This window comes from Jatropha curcas, chromosome 6, assembly GCF_041381405.1.
Source record: "Jatropha curcas cultivar XTBG-Jc1 chromosome 6, XTBG_Jcur_1.0, whole genome shotgun sequence".
Classification (NCBI taxonomy): Eukaryota; Viridiplantae; Streptophyta; class Magnoliopsida; order Malpighiales; family Euphorbiaceae; genus Jatropha; species Jatropha curcas.
In genome coordinates, this window is record NC_143156.1 from 28,059,230 (window position 1) to 28,077,617 (window position 18,388).

Sequence of the window (18,388 nt, forward strand, 5' to 3'; positions counted from 1 at the left end):
TTGTTCAAAATTACTAGAGAATTTTATTAAATTAATGAAAAAAATACTAAAATATTTTTTAGTTTTCACTTAGTATCTTCTAGTGACTGAAAATTTTTTGAAAAAACGCAATATCAATTTCCAATTTGTACTATATCATTTGTCGTTATATAGTGATTCTTATCGCACAGAGGGAAATACTAAGTTTATGCTAGCAAATTTGTTTGGTTCTCGGGAACTAAATTAGGACACCTAACTCTGTCCCTTCTGCAATTTTGGAAAGAGACAAGCAAACCCAACAACTTTCATAATCATGGAACCTTAGAGCAAGGTGGCTTTAGTCTCCTCTGGCAAGAAATAACTATTTCTTTATTGTGGATTTTCTTTTTCACATGATTTGAATTTTATTTCAAGTGACAAATCAAGTCTGACTTTAAAATTATTTTACATATATAGACACACAGAAAAAAAGAAGGGAAAAACAACAAAAAAAAAAGAGAGGAAATTATAGCTTAAAAAAATTTAAAAGAGCTTTGTTGTAGATGTTCCAAGTAGCGCATTTGATTCTGGAGCAACAGAAGAGATCTCTTCTTTCCACTTGGCATGCAAATGCACCATCTGCTTATTCATCATTTGATTTACCTAACAAAGTCCAAAGTTCATCATGAAATAAAAATCTTGTTAATTTGATATGAAGACAGATAATAAAACTTACCTTCAGAAAGCAATTCCATTCACTAATTTCTTCTTCTTCTTCTTCTCTGATAAGATATGCAGGTGTTGTTGATACTTCTTTTCAGCCTTGGATGTCCTTCACCTTCAATCAGCTTCACCAACCAAGTAGGTTTTCTTGTTCTGAACACAAGGTATCCCATTGCGAGACCAAACACTGCTCCAAATGCATATCCCGTGAAAACAGATTTCCATCCAAATCCATTTTCATCAGAGTTTGAATCTTCTTCGCCTGATGGTGTCGTGACTTTTTGCCTTTCACCAGAATTACAAGCCTTTTGCAGTGGAAATCCACACAGTCCTGTGTTTCCTTTATACGAGCTATTATCAAATGTGTTGAATTGAGAGCCTGTAGGTATGGGTCCTTCAAGTTGATTATGCGAAACTCGAAATACTTCGAGGGATGTCAAAGTTGCCAATTGGATCGGAATCCTTCCAGTAAGATTATTTGAAGAGAGGTCCAAAGTTTCCAGATTGGTCAAATTTCCTATTGATGGTTCAATATTGCCTGTGAGATGATTATGAGACACGTTGAGCTGCTTAAGTGCTTTAAGCTTTCCAACTGACTTGGGAATTTTCCCTGTGAAGTTATTACCTGACAAATTAATGGTTGTTAAAAGAGTTTGGATTTTCACCAACTCAATTTCCAATCCTTTCAATGTCAAGCTCACAGAATAATCATAAGAGGTGTAGTTATGTGATCCCATGTATGTCATATTCTGATCAACATTGATCATCGCATCGAAATTATTGAAATAATATGAAGGCAAAGGTCCACTGAAATTGTTGTTGGAGAGGTCCAAAATCCGTAGCTTGGGAAACGGATAGTTGGCAATGGAGTGGCTTTTCACCAAACTATGGAGTCTATTGGATCGGAGCTGTAGAATCTGCAACTTTTGAAGAGTTTGTAGAAAAGAAGGGAATGTGTCCTCTATCTCATTGTTGCCCACATCTAAAACTTCCAAATCTTTACAATTGGAAATAGACGTTGGGATTTTCCCTTGCAGTTGGTTGCCATTGAAATTCAAATATCTCACGTTACTGCATTTTGAAAATACTTGAGGGAGAACTCCATTAAAGTTGTTCATACCCAGATGTAATGCTGAAAGGCTACTGCTGAAGTTTCCCAAACATTGTGGAATGGGACCACTGAAATTGTTACTCGACAGGTCAAGGATTTCGAGGTATTTTAACTCACAAACTGTAGAAGGAATTTCTCCTGTCAATTTCTCATTTGATGAAAGAATGAAAAACCTCAAGTCCACCTGATTGAAAATTGAGCTTGGAACTATGCCAGACAACTTGTTATGGCTCAGATCAACATAGTATAATGTATTATTATATTTGAATTGATCTGAAGGAATTGGACCACTAAAATTATTGTATGAAAGGTCCAAACCTTTGAGTTGGTTACAGTTTCCAATGAAAGATGGAATTGGACCATTGATATTGTTGCTTCCCATATATAAATCGATGAGCTGGCTAAGGTTTGCAAATGAGGGAGGAATTGGGCCAATAAAATTATTGTATGAAAGGTCCAACACTTGGAGTTGGTTACAGTTTCCAATGAAAGATGGAATTGGACCATTGATATTGTCGCTTTCCATAAGTAAATAGGAGAGCTGGCTAAGGTTTGCAAATGAGGGAGGAATTGGGCCACTAAAATTATTGTCCAGAAAGGTCCAACCAATAGAGTTTTTCAAGTTTTCCAATTGAGGATGGAATTGGGCCACTGAAATTATTCTCTGCAAGATCCAATTTGATGAGTTTGGATAAATTACCAAACAATTCAAGATTAGACTCTATAAAATTGCAACTATTGAGTTCCAGTTCTTGCAACAACTTCATATTCTTGAAGAATTCATTTTCTAAATAAATCGGAATTTTAGTCCAAGAAAGTGACAAGTAACTGAGTGAGATACTCCAATTTGATATAAAAGTGAAGCTAGTGAGACCTTCATTCCATGATAAATCAAGGACTTTAAGGTTTGGAAGTTGAATTATATTATTTGGAAATTTCCCTCTTAATCCACAAGATGAAAGTTGGAGAGATGACAAAGAAGAAGATAAATTGATAAATGAATTAGGTGAAACCAAAGAGAGGTTTGTACTCCCCAAGTCCAACTCTTGCAACTTGGTAAAGTTTCGAAAAAGCTTGTTAAAGCTAGTAGTTGTTTGTATTAAAAGACTGTTCCCGGAAAGATCAAGAGAAATCAAATTAGATAGTTGACCGATTTTTAATGGAATTTGACCAACGAAATTATTATACGATAGATCCAACTCAGTGAGTTTTGATAAATTACCAAACAATGCAAGATTAGACCCTATGAAATTGCAACTTTCAAGTTGCAGTGATTCTAACAAATTTAGATTTTTGAAAAATTCATTTTCTAAATATACTGGAATTTTAGTCCAAGAAAGAGACAAATGGTAGAGTGAAAGACTCCAATTTGATGTTGGAAAAGAGACATTGAGGCCTTCATTACACGCTAAGTCTAAGACTTCGAGATGTGGAAGCTGAATTATATTGTCTGGAAATTTTCCTCTCAACCTAGAAGATGAGAGTCTGAGGGATGACAAAGAAGTAGATAAATTGATAAAGGAATTAGGAGAAACCAAAGACAGGTCTGCAAAGCTCAGGTCTAATTCTTGCAATTTGGTTAAGTTTCGAATAAGCTTGTCAAAACTAGCAGTTGTTTCTAATGTCAAAGAGTTAAAGGAAAGATCAAGAGAAACCAATTTGGATAGCTGACTGATTTCTAATGGAATTTGGCTATCAAAGTTTGAAAAGTTTAGATTAAGGTGTGTCAAGCTCAACAAATGGCCAATTTGAGATGGAATTATGGAGCGTATGAAATTATTGTAAGAGAGATCTAGTTTTTGAAGATGATGAAGAGCGAAAATAGAATTATTTGAATGGAAGTTACCGTAAAGCATACTGTAAGAAAGGTTAAGCCCAATTACATAGCCAGTATTAAAGTCACAGCTGACACCATCCCAAAAGAAGCAACAATCCATGCCCTCTTTCCATGAATCTGTCTTGGGATAAGAATTAATAAAAGAAGGAAAACTCCTCCTAATGGAGAAGGAGTTTTTGAATTGGAGCAAGGCATTGCTTTGATCAAGCTGGCAAACTACATTTGAGAAAGGGGAATTTGTAATGTTTGAAGAAAGAGATTGAAAATGGAAGTGAAATAGGAGACAGAGAAATTGAAAATGCAACAGTAAGCAACCAAAACCCATGTTTTGTGTTTGCGAAATTTAATTATGTTCAATTTCAGCATATATCACTCCCTATTTATAGGCCACATGATTCCCTATTTGTTTGAATCATGATAATGTTCTCTCTCCTTTAATTTCTACCACTTAGTGCAAGAGAGACTGTAATTCTATTCTATTTTTATTGTTATTATAAATAACACTATACTTTGTTTCATAATTTCTTTTAATAATTAGAATAATTTACTCTAATTAATTTTAATAAAAGTGGATTATATAGATCAGTGGAGTTGAAATCTCATGAATGTTTTTCTTTAATATTTTTAATATTAAATAAATAAAATTTTAGGGATGAATGTTTTTAATTTTTAATATTTCTTGAATTCAAATGAATATATAAAAGAGCAGTGGGCAGCGGGCAGCGGGAGGGAAGGATTGAACTAATTTTTCTCTGGTTTTTCTTTGATTTTAAGTTTGATTTGATTGTTGGTATAATCTCATTCATGGGTTTTTGTCAGATTCGTTTCTTGTTTTTGACTTGAGAGGAAAAAAAAATTCTTTTTTCTCTTTTTTCTTAGACTAAGACTGATCACAAAGACTCTAAAGACAGACCGTTTATTCTCTCTTTTCTTTTTCCCGCGAAAAGAAGAGTTCACACAGAGAATAGAGAAGGGGGAGAACGTGAGGTGTGCTTTGTAAAGACCGTCATTGATAACAAGGTTGTTTTCTCATTATTCACATTTACCTTTTGGTATCCATATATCTATAATATCTATGTTTCTATCTTTTGATTGACCACCTCTTTTAGTATTTTATTCACATTTACCTTTTGGTTGTTTCAGAAACTAAGACTTCCTCTCTCTTATATCTCTTGCATTGGTGCTGGCTTGCTGCATTTTTATACTTCTCTTTCTGGGTTTATCTTTATTTTTGTTAATTAATTGTACCCATTTGTTCTTATTTCTCTTTTTTATTGAGTATCAGTACGAAAGACCATTTGGAGAGAAGAGGTTAAATAAAATTGAAAAGTTAACTATTTTATAAATAAAATTTAAAATTTTTAACATTTTAGGGATGAATGTTTTTAATTTTTAATATTTCTTGAATTCAAATGAATATATAAATAAATATTTTTAAAAAATTAAAAAAAAAATAAAAAAAAATTCATTTTTTAAATATAATGGGATTTTAGTCCGAGAAAGAAGTAGATAAATTGATATGGAATTAGGAAAAACTAAGGACAAGTCTACTCGACTGAAGTCCAATTCTTGCAACTTGGTATGAGTTTGTGGATGGTTAAGTTTTGGGTTAGATTGGCTAAGCCTTTAAAGTTAGCAGGCCACTAGGGGCTTGAATTGTCCTATCGAGGCCTATCAAATACAATTATATTTGCTTTTTATTTTTTGAACTTCAATACTTCATGGTTAATGCATATTCTGTAATTATATTTTATATTCTACAATTTCAAATAATAAATAATTATGTGTCTACGCATATACTGATAAACTAATTGATTTATGAATTAACCATGCTAGAAATTTCAGATTAAGAAAAATCATACTATAAATTAATCAGATATATAATTAGCAGAAATTATTACAAATTTTAAAGAAATACAAATAATTCAATTACAGATTTATAATAGTCATGTTTTTTTTTTTAATTTTTTGTTAAAAAAATCTATTTAAGCCATCTCTTTGTTCGTTTGGAATCAAGGCATAATGTTTGGTTCTTGGGAAATAAATTAGGGCACCTAACTCTGTCCCTTTGTAATTTTGGTATGAGACAAGAAATCCCAACAACTTACATCTCATGGACCCTTAGAGAAGAAATTCACAATTCATAGGGATGGGAGACAGAAACCAGTTTAGTGAAAGGCCAACAGTTATTTATCTACTGTGTTTTCTTTTCACATATTATAAGAATTTGTAAAATATTTGAATTTTACTTCAATTTACATTTTAAATATTACAAAGTAATATTTGTATAAAGTTATTTTTGATCATACTGAAAATTGAAAAAAGGGTAAACAAACCAAATCAATGGTTAAGAAGTGAATCTCAGATTGAAAAATAATAATAGAAATTAAATGACTTATAATTAAACTCACTTATTTTTGAGCTCGTATATATTGGTCATGTCTTTTAACTTATAAAATCAAATTCTTCCAAAGTTTTTGAAGTTAATAAATTAGTTGCCGATTTAATATAATAATATTTCACATTGTTTATTATTATTATTTTTTTTTGAAAGATAAAACTGAAATTTAAATTAAACTGAATCAACTCTTACAATATTGGAAATAAAATCGAGAGGGACATGACCCCACTCTCGTAGATCAGGTATAGGCTTGGGTTGCAAGTAAATGTGTAATTGCAATTCAGTTGCCCTCATTTGTTTGGATTTCACATGCTTTAGCAAAGGCCTAGTTCCATGAAAGTACTTGTTGAGGAAGAAGAACAATCCTTAATTGAAGCAAAGAGAAGAAAGAGAGAAGAAAGAAAGAAGAAAGTCTTTGAAAAAAAAAAAAGAAAAAGAAAAGATATCTAACAATCTTTTGTGTTTAATCCTCATTTTCGCCGGTTGCTTAGGTTTAGACTCAATTGATTTGGATTAAAGTATGATTATATTTAGTGACGGAGGGACGGCATGTCAAGGGTGACCCCTCAGTAATTTTTTTTTTTTTAATAATTCAACTCTAAATTTCTAAAAATTTTCAATTTTATTCCTTAAAATATAATACTTTTTAATTTAGCGCTTCCTAACTTTTGAAAAGAAATAATAATTTTTGTCCTCCTTTGTCTTCAATCCTGGCTCTGCCACTGACTATATCCATCGCTTTTGTTTGTTACAGTTTTGAGATCAGTTTTTTGTTCTTCAAATATGATTTAATTGAAGTGAAATCAACATTAGATATCTTTTTGTTTGTAATCTATTGCAAAACCAGCAAAGAAGTGAAGTTAACATCAATTTTTCATTTTTGTCTTCAAAAAATTTGCTAAAGAGTTGTAAATTACGTGCAATTTGTATAGACCCTCAGAGACTTTTAAAAGTATTTAAAAGTATTTAGACCCTGCAGGTGAGAATGGCTTGATTGAAGACTTGTTCAAGTCTTTGTTTGCCCCCAATCCTAAACTCCTTGATAAGTTAGCCATTAGAGTCCCACCAAAAAGACTTGCACAAGTCTATGGCAGGCTTTGTTGACGGCTCATATTTTCTCCAATCATAAATATTAATGAATGTTGATATTTCAAGCCTTCAAAATTTTCCATTTCTGAAATGTGAAATGCTCCTGTCAGGGTGTTACATGGTATATGACACCAGAATACAATTTATTTAATATCAAAATTAAACGGATTAAGGTTGAGTTTAAATAAGTTCGTGTCATAAACGAGTGATCCACATATGACATAAATTTTAAGCGGATCGTGGATCGTGCTATGAATTGACTCATCTAATCCGTCTAACTATTTATTTTAAGATAAAAATGTAATATATATATATATATATATATATATATATATATATAGAGAGAGAGAGAGAGAGAGAGAGAGAGAGAGAGAGAGAGAGAGGGTTATGTGGGCTATACGTATTATAATTGTCGTATTTTGATCCGTATTTGATCCATTAATTAAATTTGATTGACTTTTTTGACTCATATATGTATGGGTGGCCAAAATCCAGTTTTCGGAGTCGGAACCGACGGTTCTAGTTCCATCTAAAACCGGCTAGAACCGTCCAAAACCTGCCAGAACCGGTTCGAAACCGACCAGAACCGTGGGAAAATTGGCTAGAGAACTGGCCAGAACCGTCAATTTAGAACCATTGAGGAACTGAAACTGGAACTGGAACTGGAACCGTTCGATTTCAAATCGTAACCAAAACCGTTAATTTTCGATTTGGCGGCGGTTCTGAAACCGTGGCCACCCCTACATATATGAGCTATTTAATTAAACGGGTTACACGTATCGTGTTCATATTACTCGTTTAATTTTTGTGTCTTACTTATGTTTAAATATTTGACACGATTATTAAGTAGGTCGTATTTATATTGACCCTAGTCGTATCACGTATTAGGAGAGTTCGTGTCCAGCTCGACACGCCAACCTATCTTCACACCCCCTAGCCACATTTTAGTTTCCATGTGGATCATAAGTTAAATTATTGGGAGTCAAACAATTATCAATTTTGTAACTTTAGTAACACCAGTATTAAGAACGTGCTTTGCACGTTAAAACTCAATGTTCCTACTCGTTTTTTTATTTTTTCTACATATAGTTTATTGATTTTTCTATAATATAATAAAAATGATAATAAATTATTGAATAAAAAAATAAGTATATTAATTAGGTGTTTTTAGTCAATATTTTATTGTAAATATTATAATATATATGTAGACAAATGAATAAATATTAAAAAAAAAATCAAAATTGAATGACAAAATAAAACTTTATGATTGAAACGATATAGAAAGTAAAAATAATCATAACTCAAGTAAAATAATATCTTTAAAATTAAAAAGTAAAATGATAGAAGAAAAGTTTTTGACATATAATAATAAACTCTATAGCCAAAGAAAAATAAAATTATTATGGTAATTTTTTCTATAAGTATTAAACATTTTTTAATTCTTTTAATCGAATTATTGTTATTATATTTTTAGAATAATTATTTTATTAATAATTTTATTTGAAATATTTTAATTTTTTAGTAATTTAAATTAACATAAAATAAATTTATATAATTTTCTATCAATTGAGTTAAATTATTTTGACATATACTTCGTGCTTATTAACTGAATCTTCAACTTTATTTGATAATTGATTTTTATTTTAAGGTCAGGTTATAAAAAAAAAATTCGGTTTTCTATTATTATATTTCTTAGTTTTATATGTTTAATTGAATAGTAGTAACCAATCTAATTAAAAATTATTATATAATTTTAATCAATCAATGAAATTAAAAGTTTTCTAATTAGGATTAGACTAAATTACATTAATGATATTGTTAATCAACCAATAAAACACAAATAAAATTTAGAATTCCTATACACATAAAAATTATGATTTACTATTATATTATAATTTGAATATTGAAATTTCTATGGTTACTTTACTTCTATCGAAATACTTTAAATTAAAAAATAAAAAATAAAAAATATTATCTTAATAAATATTAATCTTACAGTCCTAATAAAATATAAAATAAAAGGAGGAAGAAAAGAGAAAAAGATACAAAACAGATAATAAAGTTATGGTTATAACTTTAGCAACGGATAAAAATTCCATTGCTAAACTATTTGTGTATCCATTTCCCAACTCTTAGCAACGGAAGAAGAAGGAAATTCTGTTAATTAATAAAAATCAATTCAAGTTATAACTTTACAAACGGAAAAGTATTCCGTTTCTAACTTGTTTGTAGAAACCAATGATACAAACAAGATTTGTTAATTAATTAAAATAATCTAATTAAGGAAACTAATATAAGCAATCCAATTAAAAATTATTATATAATTTTAATCAATCAATAAAATTAAAAATTTTCTAATTAGAATGAGATTAAATTATTTTTAATGATATTTTTAATCAACCAATAAAATATCAATAAAATTAACAATTTTCTAATTAGAATAAGACTAAATTATCCTTAATAATATTTTTAATCAATTATTAAAATTAAAAATATGTAAGAGTACTTACCACAAGAAGAAGATATAATTGCAAACTCAATAATTTTAAATTGATAAAAGCTTTATATAATAATTCTTGATAGTTAAACGTAATTAAAACTATATATATATATATATATATATATATATATATATATATATATATATATATATATATATATAGTGTTATGATATAACGAAATCCTAATTAGAATGATATTAAAGGACAAATTCCTAATTAGAATAAAATTGAATTTATAATATTAAATCAGATAATTTAACATTAATGATATTAAATTCCTAATCAACCAATAAAATTAAAGTATTAATTGGATAATTTCTATTTAGAATTAGATTAAACTTCACAATAGAAAATTAGATTCAAATAGGAAATTAACATAACTAATCAAAGTTAAACTACTTTTATTTTTCAACTAACAAAATTAAATTTTCATAATTAGAATATAACTAAATTATCCTTGATGATATTTTTGATTAATCAATTAAATCAAAAGTTCATAGGGGCGTTTTAGGAACTCAATGTCCCCCATTTGTACTTTTATACAGATTAGCAACAGAATTTTTATCCATTGCTAAATTAAATTAACTAACATTTTGCATGCATTAACTGTTAAGAGAATACAAATGTCAATTAACTAATACAAACTATATTCACAAAAGTCATCATTCAAAATAATGAATTTATTTATTCAAAAGTGAGTTATCTTTATTTTTTCAACTAATAAAATTAAAATTCTTAAAGTTTTATGTTCTTACCATGTATATCTTATATAATTTTATCCAATAGAATTTATATTTAAATGGAAAATATATATCCTTAATAATTAAATTAGCTTTATTTTTTAACCATAATTTATCAATTTTAAAAAATTAATTCAAATATAATCAATTTAATAAATAAAAAAAAAAATCTAAACTCCAGTGAATTTTCGCTTATACTAAATATAGAAAAATATAAATATAAATATAAATTATATAGAATTCATTTAGACCAAATAAGATTCAAATAAAATCATTAATATTTCATAGGACCTATGAATAATCTCAGAAGTTTTAATTTTTTACATGTTTGGCCAAATAAGAAAATCATTTTATATGATATTATAAAGAAATTTTGCTTCACAGTCTTTAATCAAGTGGTTTTACTTAATAAAATAAGTTATAACTTTTGAAACTAATTTTAGGTAGGTGAGAATACATGATTACTTTAATTTAAAACTACATCGAATTAAATCAAAATTAAAGTGAATTTTCAAAGTGAAAACTGTCTCAAATTAAATATAGTTCAAAATCTAATTTGTTCAATTGGTTTTACATGCACTTTAGGTTTATCAATGTAAGCCTTTCACTAAAAATAAAAATCGAATATAAAATTCAATTTTTCTGTGCAAACTAAAAATCAACCTAAATCAGTTTTATCCGATATTTTAATATCCTTAAAATTAGAAAACATCCCTAAAATTACAAAGGGATATAAGTCCTCTTTTGTTAAAGAAATCTTAGACCATTAATTAATATAATATTTAATTAATTAATCTAATAATAAAATTTTTAAAAATATTGAATAACTCCAACTAAGTGTAAAATTGACAAAGTATATTGTAGAATTCTTTTCTACTTACCATTCTCTTTCTCTCTATTCTTAGTAATCCAATATGGAATAAATGATTTAAACGTGTGTATATATACTTTACACAAATATATTTTAGACCATTTTAAATTTCATTAAGGGTGATATAGGTAATCTCATTTTTCCCCTCATTCCCACTTTTATATAGTATAGATTATAGATATAGTTAAATCTAATTCTTAAATTGTGTAATAGAAGCAACTAGTTAAGTTAACGAGTCAACATTTGATTTGTTAGAATTTCAAAAAATAAAAAAATAAAAAAGAGAAAAATGTTAGTTTTTGACTTTTGTTACAAATTTACAATTATATCAGGCTAAACATACGTAGGTATCAGTTAGTTAATTTGAATTTTATTTCAAGTGACAAATCAAGTCTGACTTTAAAATTATTTTACATATATAGACACACACAGAAAAAAGAAGAGAAAAACAACAAAACACAGAGAGGAAATTATAGCTTAAAAAATTGAAAGGAGCTTTGTTGTAGATGTTCCAAGTAATTAAGAGATCTCTTCTTTCCACTTCGCATGCAAATGCACCATCTGCTTATTCATCATTTGATTTACCTAACAAATTCCAAAGTTCATCATGAAATAAAAATCTTGTTAATTAGATCTGAAGATAGATATTAAAACTTACCTTTAGAAAGCAATTCCATTCACTAATTTCTTCTTCTTCTTCTTTGGTAAGATATGCAGGTGTTGTTGATACTTCTTTTCAGCCTTGGATGTCCTTCACCTTCAATCAGCTTCACCAACCAAGCAGGTTTTCTTGTTCTGAACACAAGGTATCCCATTGCGAGACCAAACACTGCTCCAAATGCATATCCTATGGAAACATATTTCCATCCAAATCCATTTTCATCAGAGTTTGAATCTTCTTCGCCTGATGGGGTCGTGACTTGTTGCCTTTCACTAGAATTACAAGCCTTTTGTAGTGGAAATCCACACAGTCTTGTGTTTCCTTCATACGAGCTATTATCAAATGTGTTGAACTGAGAGCCTGTAGGTATGGGTCCTTCAAGTTGATTATGCGAAACACGAAATACTTCGAGGGATGTCAAAGTTGCCAATTGGATCGGAATCCTTCCAGTAAGATTATTTGAAGAGAGGTCTAAAGTTTCCAGATTGGTCAAATTTCCTATTGATGGTTCAATAGTGCCTGTGAGATGATTATGAGACATGTTGAGCTGCTTAAGTCCTTTAAGCTCTCCAACTGACTTGGGAATTTTTCCTGTGAAGTTATTACCTGACAAATTAATGGTTGTAAAAAGTGTTTGGATTTTCACCAACTCAATTTCCAATCCTTTCAATGTCAAGCTCACAGAATAATCATAAGAGGAGAAGTTTGGTGCTCCCATGTATGTCATATACTGATCAACATTGATCATCGCATCGAAATTAATGAAATAATATGAAGGCAAAGGTCCGCTGAAATTGTTGTTGGAGAGGTCCAAAATCCGTAGCTTGGGAAACGGATAGTTGGCAATGGAGTGGCTTTTCACCAAACCATGGAGTCTATTGGATCGTAGCTGTAGAATCTGCAACTTTTGAAGAGTTTGTAGAAAAGAAGGGAATGTGTCCTCTATCTCATTGTTGCCCATATCTAAAATTTCCAAATCTTTACAATTGGAAATAGACGTTGGGATTTTCCCTTGCAGTTGGTTGCCATTGAAATTCAAATATCTCACGTTACTGCCTTCTGAAAATACTTGAGGGAGAACTCCATTAAAGTTGTTCATACCCAGATGTAATACTGAAAGGCTACTGCTGAAGTTTCCCAAACATTGTGGAATGGGACCACTGAAATTGTTACTCGACAGGTCAAGGATTTGGAGTGATTTTGACTCACAAACTGCAGAACTAATTTCTCCTCTCAATTTCTCATTTGATGAAAGAATGAGAAGCGTCAAGTCCGCCTCATTGAAAATTGAGCTTGGAACTGTGCCAGACAACTTGTTATGGCTCAGATCAACATACCTTAATGTATTATTATATTTGAATTGACATACTTGACCAGTGAGCAAGTTATTAGACAAACTCAAGTACACAAGGCTGGAAAGCCTGCAAATATCTGAAGGAATTGGACCACTAAAATTATTGTATGAAAGGTACAAAAATCGGAGTTGGTTATATTTTCTAATGAAAGATGGAATTGGACCATTGATATTGTTGCTTTCAATATATAAATAGGAGAGCTGGCTAAGGTTTGCAAATGAGGGAGGAATTGCGCCACTAAAATTATTGTGTGAAAGGGACAACAGTTGGAGTTGTTTACAGTTTCCAATTGAGGATGGAATTTGACCAGTCAAATTATTATATCCAAGTTCCAATACAATGAGTTTGGATAAATTACCAAACACTTCAAGATTAGACCCTATAAAATTGCATCTACTGAGTTCCAGTATTTGCAACAACTTCAGATTCTTGAAGGATTCATTTTCTAAATAAATCGGAATTTTAGTCCAAGAAAGTGACAAGCGGCTGAGTGAGATACTCCAATTTGATATAAAAGTGGAGCTAGTGAGACCTTCATTCTCTGATAAATCAAGGACTTCAAGGTTTGGAAGCTGAATTATATTATTTGGAAAATTTCCTCTTAATCCAGAAGATGAAAGTCTGAGAGATGACAAAGAAGAAGATAAATTGATAAATGAATTAGGTGAAACCAAAGAGAGGTTTGTATCCCACAATTCCAACTCTTGCAACTTGGTAAAGTTTCGAACAAGCTTGTTAATGCTATTAGTTGTTTGTATTAAAAGACTATTTCCGGAAAGATTAAGAGAAATCAAATTAGATAGTTGACCAATTTCTAATGGAATTTGACCAATGAAATTATTAAACGATAGGTCCAACTCAGTAAGTTTTGATAAATTACCAAATAATTCAAGATTAGACCCTATGAAATTGCAACTGCTAAGTCGCAGTGATTCCAGCAAATTTAGATTTTTGAAAAATTCATTTTCTAAATATACTGGAATTTCAGTCCAAGAAAGAGACAAATGGTAGAGTGAAAGACTCCAATTTGACGTTGGAAAAGAGCCACCGAGGCCTTCATTGTACGCTAAGTCTAAGACTTCGAGATGTGGAAGCTGAATTATACTGTCTGGAAATTTGCCTCTCAACCTAGAAGATGAGAGTCTGAGGGATGACAAAGAAGTAGATAAATTGATAAAGGAATTAGGAGAAATCAAAGACAAGTCTGCACCGCTCAGGTCTAATTCTTGCAATTTAGTTAAGTTTCGAATAAGCTTGTCAAAACTAGCAGTTGTTTCCAATGTCAAACCAAAGTTCCAGGAAAGATCAAGAGAAACCAAATTGGATAGCTGACCGATTTCTAATGGAATTTGGCTATGAAAGTTTGAATGATTTAGATTGAGGTGTGTCAAGCTCAACAAATGGCCAATTTGAGATGGAATTATGGAGCCTCTGAAATTATTGTAAGAGAGATCTAGTTTTTGAAGATGATGAAGAGCGAAAAGAGAATTATTAGAATGGAAGTTACCGTAAAGCATACTGCTAGAAAGGTTAAGCCCAATCACATAGCCAGTATTAAAGTCACAGCTGACACCATCCCAAAAGAAGCAACAATCCGTGCCCTCTTTCCATGAATCTGTCTTGGGATAAGAATTAAAGAAAGGATGATAACTCCCGCTAATGGAGAAGGAGTTTTTGAATTGGAGCAAGGCATTGCTTTGATCAAGCGGGCAAACTACATTTGAGAAAGGGGAATTTGTAATATTTGAAGAAAGAGATTGAAAATGGAAGTGAAATAGAAGGAGGCAGAGAAATTGAAAATGCCACAGTAAGCAACCAAAACCCATGTTTTGTGTTCGCCAAATTTAATTATGATCAATTTCAGCATATATCACTCCCTATTTATAGACCACATGATTCCCTTTTTGTTTGAATGATGATAATGTTCTCTCTCCTTTAATTTCTACCACTTAGTGCAAGAGCCACTGTAATTCTATTCTATTTTTATTGTTATTATAAATTACACTATACTTTGTTTCATAATTTCCTTTAATAATTAGAATAATTTACTCTAATTATTTTTAATAAAAGTGGATTATATAGATCGGTGGAGTTGAAATCTCATGATTAATGATGAATAATTAAGAAATTTAAATTTTATCTTTTAGAAATCATGAATAATGATGAATAATTAATCATTAGAGTATCGATCCTTATCTTTGGGCAAAGGATGAAATTTATTTGCCTTTCACTTGTAACCCTCTAATTAAAAAAGTCAATCAACAAGTGAATAGTTAAGCCTGAGAGCGACTAGACTGAAGTGTTGTGTCAAATTCAGTCACTATCCGAAGACTTATGCAAGTCTTTCTTTGCCTCTAAATTCTTTGATAAGTTAACCATTATGCTACGTTTTCGTTACGGTTACTGTTATGCAAATGTAATATAAGCCTTCCTACCTCAATATTCATCGATCATATTTCCTCCAAACCATAATTTTTTAATGAATATGATATTTAAAATCTACAAACTAAGAAATTTGTAGCTAAACTATGTCTAGATGTCACTTGTGAAGTAGATGGAAAAAGAAAAACAAAAAGAGAGAAAAATGTTGGTTTTGACAATAGTTACGATCGAATTGACAGTTACATTAAGAAAAATGATGATTTAATTACTATGACTGCCTAATAATAATTCTTTTTTTAGCTTAATGGTAAAGCGTTACATCGTGTGTGTATAAATTAATAATAAGGTAAAACGATGATTTTGAAGGTGAGTTCAAATTTCTTTTAACATTATATATCTTAAATATTATGTTAGTTTAAGTTTAATCTTAAATTTCATGAACAAAACAAATATAAATTAAAAAATAAGTGCACACATTATAAGTAAAGAAAAAAAATTATACTTGGTCATCATTCTCTTATAGTTATCTCAATAATTATTATATAAGGATATATCAGGAAAATAATTCAATGGACAAAAGTATTCTGATTAATTTTTATTATTTATTAAATTATTAAGTTTTTGTTATTTGTTAAACTATTTATATTTATTAGTATTTGTACTTTATTGAGAATTATGTTCGTAAGGATTTCATATGCTTATTACATGCAAAGGTTTATTTTGCAAATCACTATAATCTCTGATTAAAAGACAATCAAATCTTGTTCTAGAGATTGTGTTTGAGTTGTGTGACAATAGTGATCATGTTACTATTGATTAGGTTAGGAGATCGGTAAATAAAGCTTCTCATGCTTTAGCAATATTATCTTGTTTCTGTACTAGTTTTCATATTTAGTTTGAGATTTCTTCTCACGTCGACGCTCTTCTCATGTTGAATGTCTTTTTATTTCTGGTTCTATTCATTAATGAAGTTTCCTCTTCTTCTCTTAAAAAAAAAAAAAAAAAAAAAGGAATTGTTAGAATTGAGAAGGACGAAATTGAAATATTGTGTCAAAATCAATCGGTCGTTCTTTGAAGACTTATGCAAGTCTTTATTTGCTCCACAATTCTTTAATAAGTTAACCATTATGCTATGTTTTCATTCCAGCCAAGCAATTTTAATCTTAAAGTCCAGCCAATGACTCATGCAAGTCTTCCGGCCTCATTATTCACGAACCAAATTTCCTTCAACCATCATTAAAGTCTATTAATCGAAAAATTCATAGATAGCATGAGGCGTAGATTAGACTAAAGATCTGTTTGCAAATTTAACTATTTTAGCAACTATTAGTTATTTTAATAGTTGTTAGTTGTTTTAATAGCTGTTAGATATTAGTTGTTAGCTTTTAGCTAAGTAGCAATTGAAAACAAAAGTGTTTCGATAAATATAACTGTTTGATTGACAACTAAATTTAAAATAATAAAAAAGGGCATTGAAATATTTACTTATAGTTACAGAATTAAACTCATTACAAAAAAAAAAAAAAAAGATGATTTCACTAAACCTAAATTTTTAAAATTTAAGAGAGTAAAAATTGAAAAGTTCACTGTTTTATAAATAAAATTAAAAATTTTTGATATTTTACGGATCAATATTTTGAATTTTTAATATTTCTTGAATTCAAATGGATATATAAACAAATATTTTTAAAAAATTAAAAAAATGTTAAAAAATTCATTTTCTAAATATAATGGAATTTTAGTCCGAGAAAGGAAAAACCAAAGACAGGTCTACCTGGCCGAAGTCCAATTCTTGGAACTTGGTATAGGTTTGTGGATGGTTAAGTTTTGGGCTACATTGGCTAAGCCTTTGAAGTTAGATTGAAGTTAGATTGGATAAATCAATAATATTTTATATTCTACAATTTCAAATAATAACTAATTATGTGTCTACGCATTACAAGAAATGTATAATTTTAGTTTTATTTTTTATTGTGTAAAATGTGCTTTTAATGAATAGATAAATCAATAATAAATACTAAGGAATTAAAAAAAATAAACCTGCTAGTCATAACTAATAAGGAACGAAAATAATAGTGAAAAATAATGAGAAATTGTTAATTTTTTTCCATAATTATTTTCCACTCTTATGTTTGGATATAATGAAATAAAGAAAATAAATTTATTTGAAAAGGTAAAATTCTAGAGGAACCACTCCCTTGGTGGGTGTTGCAATAGCTCTATTTATGATATGTCCATCTATTATTTTAATATACTGATAAATTAATTGATTTATGAATTAACCATACTATAAATTTCAAAGTAAGAAAAATCATACTATAAATTAATCAGATATATAATTTTACAAATTTTAAAGAAATACAAATAATTCAATTATAGATTTATAATAGTCATGTTTTTTTTTTTAAATTCTTTGTTAAAAAAGAAATATATTTAAGCCATCTCTTTGTTCGTTTGCAATCAAGGCATAATGTTTAATTTATTTAAATTGCTTCTTCCACAAGTTGACTGCAGCGAGAATCCATGAATGCATGAAGACAACCCTACTTGTATTTTTAACGAAGGAATAGTGTTGTCTGGTTGAAATGTGAATTTTTATTTTTGAAACTTTTGAATTTTTATTAAATTAAAAATAAAAAATTTTAACTGTGTGAGCTGCGAATATAATACAGTCTTGATTCGAGTCCAAATTTATCAATTGGGCCCAAATCCAAAAATATATTATCCAAAATTTCGATTTGAGAACACTTAAAATTTTC

At 29.4% G+C, this 18,388-nt stretch overlaps 1 protein-coding gene and 1 pseudogene across 2 annotated transcripts; both read right to left on the reverse strand.

Annotated features, from left to right (window-relative positions):
* Positions 1-469: 469 nt before the first annotated feature.
* Positions 470-3,954, reverse strand: LOC149495854 (uncharacterized; annotated as a pseudogene). The gene is made up of 2 exons (XR_016321171.1): positions 695-3,954; positions 470-621 (listed from the first exon to the last, which is right to left on the reverse strand). The product of XR_016321171.1 is annotated as an uncharacterized LOC149495854 (transcript).
* A 7,625-nt stretch (positions 3,955-11,579) lies between these two features.
* On the reverse strand, positions 11,580-15,168 carry LOC149495855 (uncharacterized). The gene is made up of 2 exons (XM_089722432.1): positions 11,890-15,168; positions 11,580-11,816 (listed from the first exon to the last, which is right to left on the reverse strand). Exon 1 carries the CDS (start codon positions 15,071-15,073, stop codon positions 11,912-11,914), a length of 3,162 nt encoding a protein of 1,053 aa, XP_089578558.1. The 5' UTR covers positions 15,074-15,168; the 3' UTR covers positions 11,580-11,816; positions 11,890-11,911.
* Positions 15,169-18,388: the final 3,220 nt, after the last annotated feature.

Bases quoted from the DNA above. Each gene is read 5' to 3' on its own strand.
- LOC149495855 (XM_089722432.1), bottom strand. From the start codon at position 15,073: ATGGGTTTTGGTTGCTTACTGTGGCATTTTCAATTTCTCTGCCTCCTT.